Source organism: Bactrocera neohumeralis, chromosome 4 (genome assembly GCF_024586455.1).
Source record: "Bactrocera neohumeralis isolate Rockhampton chromosome 4, APGP_CSIRO_Bneo_wtdbg2-racon-allhic-juicebox.fasta_v2, whole genome shotgun sequence".
Taxonomy (NCBI): domain Eukaryota; kingdom Metazoa; phylum Arthropoda; class Insecta; order Diptera; family Tephritidae; genus Bactrocera; species Bactrocera neohumeralis.
The window spans coordinates 2,480,589-2,492,596 of NC_065921.1; the positions used below are offsets into that span (position 1 = coordinate 2,480,589).

The 12,008-nt window shown below is 42.5% G+C and overlaps 1 protein-coding gene across 6 annotated transcripts in view; it reads right to left on the reverse strand.

Moving 5' to 3' along the window:
• Positions 1–12,008, reverse strand: part of LOC126757334 (netrin receptor DCC) — a 151,690-nt gene that overhangs the window by 8,211 nt on the left and 131,471 nt on the right. For 4 of the 6 annotated variants that reach the window (XM_050471142.1, XM_050471141.1, XM_050471140.1 and 1 more), the window contains exons 2-6: positions 4,129–5,304; positions 1,523–2,345; positions 589–715; positions 362–517; positions 82–291 (exon numbers count right to left, since the gene is read on the reverse strand). In XM_050471142.1, coding sequence (XP_050327099.1) covers positions 82–291; positions 362–517; positions 589–715; positions 1,523–2,345; positions 4,129–5,304 — 2,492 coding nt within the window. The remainder of the gene's footprint in view (positions 1–81; positions 292–361; positions 518–588; positions 716–1,522; positions 2,346–4,128; positions 5,305–12,008) is intronic. The other 2 variants (XM_050471145.1, XM_050471144.1) reach the window with 2 other exon arrangements.

The following is a 12,008-nucleotide window of genomic DNA, read 5'->3' on the forward strand; positions in this document are numbered from 1 at the left end:
TAAATAAGACACACATGAAAAAAGGTATTAAATACTGATTTTCAAAAAACAACAGTTTATATGTTTAGATTGCAAGCTTACCGTCGAACTCGTTACTTCAAGTGTCACATTATTGGGGGGCTCAGTTGGTGTGGAGGAGTAAGTCTTGACCTTTATTTCATTCGACGGATCGCCCATGCCGTTCTTATTGAAAGGTACCACGCTAATAGTGTAGTCAGTATATGGACGCAGCTCTGAGATCACAGCACTAAGCGTGGTGCTATCATGGTACATCTCTGCACCACTGTCATTCTGTGGACAACATAAAACTAAGCATATTTCAGAAAACGCGACTGTATGGTGACTTTTCACGGTTACGAACCTCAGAATAGTAAATCCGGTATTTCATAATCTCTCCATTGGTTACGATCGGAGAATCCCATTTTACAAAAATCTCTCTTTCGCTAGTCGCCAGTCCTTCGACGTTGCGTGGTGGACCAGCAATATTCTCCTCCGGTTGAGTGCGCACCTCCAATACCTAATAAAGTTCAACACAACTTATTTTCATGCAGTTCCTAAGAGAATACGTTTTATTTATGCAGGATGTACCTCTGAAGAATCGCCGGGTCCAAAGTTCGTATTTGCCACCACACGGAATTGATAGGTTTTTCCAGGCAGCAAATTTTGGATATTCACCTGTTGGTCATCGTGCGATTTGGTTACAATTTTCTGTTCGCTACATAAAGAGAAAGCGATTGAGTTCCAAGTAACTGTGGATATGCAAAGACTCTAAATAGTTTTTCATTAAGGGATTTTTGAGCCTTTAGCCAATTTAAATTTCCAGCCATTCCAAGGCTTTTAGGCTGATGTCTACAATATTGTACTGAAATTGCTTCCACGCAAGTGATTATTTATTTGTCGCCCACCCATTACAATTACCGTTAGAAGCGACACAAACAAAGGCCGCAGTGTCTCTTTCAGTGTTTCAGTGTCTGCTTGACTAGATTCGGCGCATTCATGTGCTTTTAATTTGACAAAGTGGAAAAAGAATGCAAAGTGATTGTGGCAAAATGCAGGACAGGAGGGAGAGCGCGGCAAATTGCTTTTGCCAAAACAAGGAAATGCTACTTGGCAATTTCGCAGAAGATGCTGTTAGATGAAGTTATTGAATTTACGGTCGCGCATAAAAGCCGGCAAAGACGGGCTGATTTCGAACGACTTCCGCTGATGACGCCTAAGTGAGGTTTTAGTTGGCTCCCTCACAAGGATAATGGATAAAAAATGGCAGCGATGAAAGTAAAACGGCGTCGGCAATTTGATTTTCATTACTGCCTTGCGGCATAAGCTGTTCTGCTTGCCAATTTAAGTGGCCTTTTCGAATTACATAAGTACTATAAGTGAAGAAATGGCAAAACTATACATTTTACACATGCTCCCCTAATCGAGTATAGAGCCTTCCCTAACTCATTTAACACAAGTGTTAAAGTGAATGGCTAATAATCTAATGAATGAGTCATACTACAAATGACTCTCTTTCACTTACCGTTCGCTATTGCTCATTTTATAAAATACTGTATAAGACACCACTTCGACCGGGTTCTTCTTCGGCTCCATCCAACTGAGTGTTACGAAACGTGGCTTCACTATTTGCGCAACCACGTCGTGTGGCGGTCCCGGTAAACGGCTCAACACAGCACCGTGGATATGTGTAACTCCTCCACCGGATTGGGGAATGTCTACACCGCCGTCTACACTCCCAACGCCAGTTATGCCAATGCTGCCTTCGAGTCCATCTAAATCTGAGGATAAGTAGGAGGAACTTGATGACGCCGCTTGTGAATTGGATGTGGCTGAGGATAATTGTTTCTTATTTTTATTCTTCCACGAGTTCAGTACTTTATTGGGGTCGTCACCGTGATTGTAGGCATCAATGAATTCTTGGTTGTCATTTAAATCGTCATATTCGTCTTCGTCCTCATTGTCTTCGTCATCGTTGTTGCCGTCATCACCGTTAACACCTACGTTGAACTCGTGTGTGCTTGTGGGCAGCTCCATTGAACTGTCCGTATCTTCCATGTCCAACTGTTCGAGGTCTTTCAGTGAGGCAAATTCACCATAGCCATTGTCATTTTGCGGTCTCTCAGGTCGTGGTAATTTTCTGCCTCTCTGTGAGAGTAAACTATCCAGCGCGCTTTTGGAGAGACTACGTGTCGATCCCATTGTATTGTCAATGGCATCGCCGAATGTGTCAAAAGGATCAATCGCCTTAGAGCCGCCCCCCTTGCGTCGGCGCATAGGTGAAGCTGACGGAAGTAATGGAGATTTGGGTGTTTGGGAGGCGGAAGTGTGGTATTTTTTGGATTTGCCTTTGGGGATCAGGTCAGGATGGATGATGGTGGGAATGTGCACATGACGTGTTGGAAATACAAATGCGTGTCATAATATGAAGTGGTGAAAAGAAAAAAGGGAAATAAAAAGAAAATCGAAAAGGAAATTAATTTAAAAAAAGTTGAACAGAAAATTTTATAAATATTTTTCAATTTACACATTTATAAAATAAAACAAAATATACAACTTATTAATAAGCAGTGCGAATTTACCGACCAATAAAGAACACATTTAAAGCATATTCCTTTCTTAAAACTTATGCGAAAGTAATAAGCAAAGCAAATAATGTAATATAATTAAAATTAAATACGTTTTGCTATGAGCGGAGGATTGTACAAACTAAATTATGAGTTTTCTAACTTGTGGAAAAAAATTATAAATTAGAGCTCTTGGTATTCGATTAACCGGATCAACCGGATAAGGCATTATTCGAAGGATAATATTCAGTTTGCAGTAACCGGATAGTCGTGAGACGACGACTATTCGAACCGAACATTCGTGTAATCGGTTTTCAGGTTATTAGAATAATTTTCAGAGGCCTAATATAAATGCCGGACTCCTATATTCCTCAATAGTTTCAATAATTTTATAATAATGAGCAAAAACACAATCTTCTATAAGAGTGTACAGCTGCTGGCATATGCTGATTACATTGTTCTCATTGGCCTCAATATCCGCACCGTGAGTTCGGCTATCTGCAGACTGGATAAGGAAGCAAAGCAAATGGGTCTGGTAGTGAACGAAGGCAAGACGAAATATCTCCTTTCATCAAACAAACAGTCGTCGCACTCGGGACTTGGCTCCCACGTCACTGTTGATAGTCATAACTTCGAAGTCGTAGATAATTTGGGCTATCTTGGAACCAGTATAAAGACCAACAACAATGGGAGCCTCGAAATCCAACGCAGAATAACTCTTGCAGGTGCTATTTCGGACGGAGTAGGCAATTGAGAAGTATAGTCGACGAACAAAGATCAAACTCTATAAGTCACTCATTATTCCCGTCCTGCTATAAGGTGCAGAGCTTGGACGATGACAACATCTGCTGAGTTAACGCTACGAGTTTTCGTGAGAAAGGTTCTGCGAAAGATTTATGGAACGATGATCTGTACGAGATATACGACGAGATTGACATAGTTCAGCGAATTAAAAGGCAGCGGCTACGCTGGCTAGGTCATGTTGTCCAGATGGAGAATCAAAGCCTTCATATAAGAAATTGAACCATTCTGAGTAAAAACTAATGGCAAAGCTGCTATAAAAATATTACGTTGAACCGATTAAATTTCCTTGCTATTCGAGAACTAAACTTTTGAGACAAGTATTTCGACTGCCAGCCATTTTTAATACTACTTAACCCTATTTTAATAATATTGAACCATATTTCAGATGTACGCCCTACAAAAAACTTGTACGGTGCTGGTAAATTTCAAGCCTTGGGATAAGAGCTTTTGGTCAAACCTCATAAAATAGTAGAAACGAAAGAAACAAATTTATTAAGTGATAATTTTTAACGTTGGAAGGTTGTCGCTTACAGGGATGATTAGTAGTCTTGCTAGTTTAGTAACGTTATTGTTATTCAAGCCAGTTGCGTTTACGTCCAATTCACAGAGCTTTTACTCTTTTAACACAAAAAGCATAATTTTGATCTCTAAAAGCGCTTCGAAACTTTACATTAGTTTGTACATAACGAAGAAGTACTGTTAGTTCATATATACAAGTAGTATTTTAACTGTAAAGGCATATAACTACTTTCGTACTCACCCGTTTGTGCGACGCGCAAGCGTGCCGCCGCTTGAACACTACCAGCCGGATTGGTGCCAACGCATTGGAACATGCCGGCATCGGACTGCAGCAGGCCGAAAATGCGTAGATTGTGGCCACCCACTAGTTGCATGTACGTGTTGGGCGTGATTACATCACCGTTCTTCAGCCATTGAATTAGCGGCTTTGGTTTACCGCGTATCGCGCACTCCAGCTCTAATTCCTCTTTTTCGTGAGCCGTCTTGTCTTTTGGGCTCTTGATGAACTTGGGCGGCACCAGCACCTGCACGGTGGCCTGCGCGTCAAGTGAGTCGACTGTATTACTGGCACGACACTGATAGTTGCCGGAGTCGATGTCTTCGGCAGAAGAAATTTGTAATGAGCCCGTGCCGATGATGGAGAACGGCGAATCAAGATCGCTGAGATCGAGTTCCGCTCCGTCGCGCAACCATTTAATTTGCGGTTTGGGAACACCATTCGCCACGCAATCCAAAGTGACACTGTCACCCTCTTTCACGGTTTTCGGCGAAGGTCCCACAAGAAATGAAGGCGCAACCAAACTTTCACCGCCTGGATCTGTGGGCTTTTTGATATTTAAGCTGGTTTTGCTGCTTAAACGAGATATGCTGCCGGAGGTCACATTACACTGGTAAGCGCCGCGATCGCCAATGCCGACCTCATCTACTTCTAGGGCGCCATTCGGCAGTACGACCATACGCAATTTGTCCAGCACAAGCGGCATGTCATCCTTCAGCCATTGTACTGCATGCTTAATGCCCGACTGAACTTGACCCACCATACATCGAAAATACGCCGTTTGACCAGGTAGTAAATATGTTTCGATAAAGTCTTGATTTAGATCGGGCAACCGTGCTATGGACACGATTGCCGCACGACTAACAATTGTACCAATGCCTTCAGCGCTGAGCAGACACTGATAGGAGCCGGTCAAACCGCGATTTTCCTCCACGGAGCTTATATACAATGAACCGTTACTCAGCTGATTGCGAAATGTGTCGCCGACGATGCCCAAGTCCTGCCCGTCGGGCCCCCGCCAACGTATAATTGGTTGTATTTTGGCGGACTTGCCGTTTTGTGCCACGCCACCGCATTGAAGCAGCACAGAATGTCCTTCCGGCACGACCACATCCTGAGGTTCAATTTTGAAGGTGAGCGCTGAAAAAAAGAAGAGAAACACAAAAGGAAATAAAATGCATATTCATTGACAAGATCTAACAGTGAATGAATTGTGCAGAAAAGTAAAGGAAACACAAAGAAAACGCAAGAAACATTTGCACATATGCCAGCAGCACAATCATGATTTATTAATGACTTTATTCACTCACATAAGCGGACATGCGAGGGGAACTGGCGAAGGAACGCACGTAATGGCTGCCTGCGGCTTCATTATGCCACTCGATGCGCGCCGGTGATAGGGTGGACCACCCTTCGGCGGGCACCTGGTTACATACATACATACATATATGCATACATATGTGCGTACCGTTATATAGACGCATATGCCACAGAGAATTGTTCAGATGTTTTGCACACAAAAGAAACCCTGACCCCAATTTTTGCATTCAAGTAATCCTGTTTCAAGCCCACAGTGGAGAGTGGGTTGGAGAGTGCAATTCACTTGATTGCGAGGTGGCGGCAGCGGCTCTTCGGCTGCATATTGCTTTGGGGGCGAGGCGACTGCCAACCATGTAAACATGATGAAACAATTGGTGCAACACAAGCATGAGTGCAGCTGATGCACATGCCTGCCAGGGTGTGGAGACTTGCGCGGAGTAGGAGCTGCAACTCTCGCAGATATTTGCAAGTCCTTAACACATTGTTGGCCTTTGTTGGCGTAGGCTTGCTTTGTTTCAGCGCCCGAAGGATGATTGCAGTTGACATATTTTCCGAGTGATTCTTATAAAGAGCTCCCAGATCTGCCTTGTTTTTTTACATTACAATATTGCCGCCCCTCCAGGAAAAGTCCAGCTGATTTAGCTTTAAAAACTCTGCAGAACTTCAATCAGGCAGTAGTTTCGAAACCCTGAAATGAAATTGATTTACGTGTGATATTCCGTAGGCCGTCATTTCAGCGTGTGAGTCTAAAATTGTATTCAACGGCAATATGCAAATACTCCGAGCGTGCGTTGGGATACTCAGATATTCCTATTGGGTATAACACACATATATACGTATATATTTGTAAATTACATATTGCTGAACTTTGCAACCCCTTCAGAGCGACCTTACACTTCTCGGAGGGCCCGCACTCAGCTGAGAGTGCAACGCAACACTTTACATTTAAATTAGCCGCACTTGCGTTGCACGAATGAGGATGTAGAAGGAATGAGGATCTCATTCCCGCGAAAATGTTCAGCGTCAACAATGATAATGTTAAGCAGATTGTTTGAATAAGCTGCAGACAAAGGCGAGTAACGGTTATTCATACCACTACCACCAATGGCCACTTTTCATTAAAGCCGTTAATTTAAAACTGTTGATCCCGACGATTACGCAATGGCTTGCAACTTAACGGTAAAAGGGGATTTTCGCTTAATTAATGATATGATGACAGGGGCATTGAGGGGTTTTGATTGTGCTCTGGAAAAATTTGGGGTTGCCAAGCTTTCAAGTGTAAATGATTTTGGGTGAATATCAAATCAAATGAAGAAGTATGTATCTACAGTTTTGAACTGAACCATATGCTTGCTTGAGGTAATGGAGGAAAGCTGTTAAAAATAATTATTGAAAATACATTGTGGCAAAAAAGTACCCGGAAAATAAATTAAATTAAATTACTTCAAAAAAAATGTATAGCCTTCAAAGGCGGTCGAGAAGTATTTGCGTGAGAACATCCGTCTAAAACGGCCGGAATTGTGGAAGACCAATTCATGGATTTTACACGATGATAATGCACCATCGCATCGAGCCACTATGTGACCGAATTTAAAGCCAAAAACGCAACGAATACCATCGATCAACCACCGCATTGACCAGATCTGGCTCAATGCCATTTTTTCTTGTTCCCCAAACTAAAATCGCCTCTCCGTGAAACCCGTTTTATGAAGTTTTTATGTCATGTTCATAACGCACCGTCTCGTAACCTGTAATTAATCCATAGAAAATGAATGAATCGTCTCTTTTGCGATCTCCACTTAACGACGCTTTTGCAAAAGATTCAGATCTTTTGGTATGAGTCTAGCATTGACACGCTTATGGCCAGAACATTAACGGAAATGTGTTGAAACGATCTATAAGATGTTAAATGGACCAGTCCGAGTCATATTTGATCATATATACATATGTAGGTATAATGGACAGGATTTTCATTGATTCGCTCTGAATTATCGGAGATCTGTTACAACAGATCTGTTGTATGTTTATGAATCGCATCCTTATCAGAACCAATTTTTATGGAATACATATTATAATGCATATAATCTAATTAAATTGTAGACACATTCTTATTTTTTATGTATGTAATTATTTCTATTCGAAAAGTATTTTTTCATGCCTTCTGTTTTCTATTTCTCTTATGAAAATTCATCAAAGTGCTACTTGGGACCACGTTCAAAGACAACAGCAATGCACTCTAAAAGCCTTCAATATTTTAAATAACGCAAGTGTATGCAGCCGATGCGATCAACTTAAGCTCATTGCATATGCAGCAGTCTAAACATTTATTCTCCTAATTTCAGCAAATCCTTTACGACGCCTTAAGGCCCGGCCAAACTTAATCACACAAATGAAGCATAATTTAGATTAGTCATGCCGTTGCCGTTGCCACTGGACAAAGCTGGTGAACAACAGCAAACGACAACACTCACACAAACATACGGCGTAAGCACACTTGAGTGGTGAGGCCAACACAACTGATTGCATGCGCTGCTCGGCAGAGATCAACTGACACCAACAAACAACAAACAAACAAACACACACACACAACTACTAGTATCTATTGGCAATCTAGGCAATGCTGCACAGAAGAGCCTCCTCACACACATACATACAAACATAAGCACACATGCCGGCTCCGACGCGCTGGCAGGCAGTCACCGGCGATGCTTAGATATCACATGTGGCAACACTCGGACGCCGTCGACCGCTGGAGCGACATGCAACTGCAGGCGCTTTCGTTGTTGGTTCTGTGCATACTCACGAACACATATACAAATGCTGCAGCAACAGTTCGAGTGCCTGCAGTTGGCATGGCGTGGTGTGGTGTTGCACGGCGTGGACCTTCATCACTGATAAGTGGGCGTTTAATGAGTCTTGTATCAATATTTGCAGCGCCTGCTGCCTCCACCCTCCAGTGCACACGGCGCAGCACAGCTACCGTTGTTGATTTTGTTCATATCACTCACACACACACACATACTCGTATGCGGCTTGCTGTGGTTGCTGACATTTTGTTTTGGCTTGCTTCGCCTTTGCAGCTGCAGTTGCATGCATAATGCTAGACCTTAAATGGGATTTACTTAGCTGCAGATTTCGATTAAACGAACCTACGCCGCAGTGGACGCGTGCAAAAAGGGCTGTTGGGCTGTTGCCTGTGTGTGATGCTGCCAATGCTGGTGCTGCATAACTAATTCGAGAACACGACGCCGGCGAACGTTCGCCTATAGACGTGCTATCGGCCCATTGGCAGGTTTGAAGCAAGAAATTAAGGAACTAATTGCGAGCGTTGCCACCCAGCATCCTATCCAAAGCATATTAGCTGTAAATCCGTTGCGATATTGCTAACACAAGCGTCAATGCAAATTAAACGGCTCGCCGAGTGCATGCAACATGCAACTTTTATTCATGCCACACATTTTATACACACACACGAAGCAAGTACGTATACATATAAAAAACTTTGAACCGCACGAAAGCACTAAAATGTATTGGAAGTTTCGAAATTATGGTCCTCAGCGCTCTATTGAGGAACTTCCCATCTTTAAGCATGCTCAGCGGCCCATCGTGCAACTTTTAGCAATCGACATTTTAACTTTGACTTCTGTGGTCATTGCACCAACAAGCCTCTCGACTGAGTTGTTGTTGTTGCTTTTGTTGTGGTAATACCACTTGTCCAGTGCTTAATCGTTAAGCAAACTTCGGCAATGATTTTCGTTGTTAAGTTAATTTCAAAAGCAGTGCTTCAAATGGGAATTTAAAATAAAAAAGAAACAAAAACAAAAAAAAAATGGTAAAATAAGACCACAAGTGAAAAGCCATTGTTAATTACTGCATATAAATGCCAATTTGCAAGCTTGAAAGGCGCATCGACTAACTTTTCGCTGTAACGGATTAACCAAATAACTCAAAGTTCATGAACTTGCGAGGCGTCTATTTGACGCCGATTTGTCCCAGCCATCAATGGATCTTCCCATCTAAAGCCAGCGTACAACCCAGGGGAGGGGATGTTGCGCCTTCTCACTTTAGCTGGCCTTAAAACGGATGTTTTTGGCTACCCAGAGGATACTTGGTCTAAGACCGGAAGTCGTGAGCTGTTTTAGCCATATGTAAAAGACTCGTTTCTGGCCATTTCCAAGTGAATGAGCTTAGAGAACTTTTCTCACGTGCGTGAACTTCTACACATGACTCCAACCTTAAAAAGTAAAGTCCTCTCTCGACGAGCAAAGACCAAACTCCTTAAGTCACTCATTACTCCCGTCCTACTATATGGTTCAGAGGCAACATCTGATGAGTCGACGTTACGAGTTTTCGAAAGAAACGTTCTGCGAAAGATTTCGTTCGAATATCGCATTCGGTGGAACAATGAACTCTACGCTGGCTAGGTCATGTCGTTCGAATGGATGAAAACACTCCAGTTCTGAGAGTATTCGATGTGGTGCCCACCGGGGAGGTAGAAGAAGAAGAAGACCTTCACTCCGCTGGAAAGACCAGGTGGAGAAGGACCTGGCTGCACACAGTATCTCGAATTGGCACCAAATTGCGAAAAGAAGAAACGACTGGCGCGCTGTTGTTAACTCGGCTATCACGTAAGCGTTGTCTGCGCCAGTAAAGAAGAAGAATCTATTTAATAAATTTAGATGCGAAAATGTCTTCCATCAGAAGGAGATTCAAAAGCTAGAATAGTAGATTTCTTAAAATATTCGAGTTAGTTGGGCATATGCGACCTCAAGTTGACCTTTGACTCTGCCCTTCTGCGCTGAAGTATAAAATATTTAGACATTAAAACGCCAGTTGTCAGTTGCCAAGTTGCCATTCCATCGGTTGCCATCAGAAGGTGGCCGTGTTGTTGTTGCGGTTTGCACTTAATTAAATGTTTTTCTATTATTTTTTTGTATTTGTTTTCACATGCCACAAAGTAGTCGTAAGCAGCGGCGAGCCAAAACAATAAAACTTGCTATCACCGCATGCATGCGGCTCTCTGCATTTCTTTGTCCCTCTCTCTCTCTTTGTGCTTTTGTGTGTGGCGAGCCATATGTGCCGAGCTTTGCTGCATTTCATTGTTTGCTGGTGTCAGCTTTTAGGCGTTGCAGCTTGCCACAAGTGAATGCTTGTGTGCTTTCCTTTTAAGCTTCTTTCAACATTCTTTTCTAAACACGATTTTTCAAGTTTAATTTGCGGTTTCCTGTTTTTGCTACAAATCCTTCCTCGCCGACAGCATTTTGTTGTGGAGAATGAAAACCCAAAAGACAGTAAACAAAACCCACAAAGTTGAAGGCTCCAGTTGGACTAAGTGAGGAGTGGCGTAAGCTCAAACCTGCTAAAGTATGTTTTAATTAATTGTAGCTTGCACATAGTTTCACTCGCAAGCATTTCATAAGGATTATGAGAGGAAGAGTTAAATAGAGAAAAGAATTTGTGAAATTGTTAAGATAAAATTCATTTAATTTTAATTTTCAGCTACCTGAAGCCTTAGAGATCTGTACAAACACACAATCGAACTGACTGAAGCAAATGCACACCGTTATTTGAGAATTGAGAAGCAAGAAGCACTGCTCTTGTAACTAAGGCAATAATAGAAAGACTTCCACTAATGATGACTGACAGTTGACTCAGGAGCTCGCCCAGATTAAAATTCCTGCAGCATTGTCAAGCGACCCTTTTCACGGCATGTCTCCTCCAAATCCGTACAAATCCGGCTGCAGCATGCACCAACAATGCAGTGGCATCAATCCAACGGCAACAGAAACCAATCAGCGTCACATTTGCTACAAACCCATCGATCGGATCGGTTGACAACAGGTCACAAAACTATCACAGAGCCATGCAGGCATGTGTGTATGTGTGCATGTGGGTATCCGAATCATCAGGGCATCTTTTGATTGTAATCGAAGCCAACGAAATGATTTTCCAACACGCTACCTGTCCGCCCGAGCGACCGAGTGCTGCCGTGTAATGCTCCTGTGCGGATGGATGAAGTTATTTTAATTGTTGATTTAACAATTTGTCATCAATAAGCCGTGCACCAGGCTGCCTCCTGCTGCCTCCTGCTCCGACCTATTCGATTACTTCTTCCCTTATTTATTTTCATTCACATGCATGTGTATTTTTCCGTCTCTGTGTGAGTGTGTGCAGAAATTGAATTGGAATGTGTGGCGTTGAGTCCACGTCTCCCTTCATGCCATTGCCCCCAAGGCAAAGGCGAATCGAGTAATGTTGCCAATATGTTTCATCACGTTTGTTCAGCTTCTTGTTGTTGTTGTGGAAAGTTGGTTAATGATGAGCTTGATTAATTACCAACTGCAATCGCCTGTGAATGCAGCGCACGGATTGTGTGGGGCAATCAGAACTGCAAAGTGACCGCAGTAATTACTTATAAATAAACAACAACAACAATAAAAACCAACAACCCATTAACTATATAAGCAATAAAAATAAGTGGGCTTACACTTGTGTGCCAATGTATTTAAGTTGAAAAGCTCTTT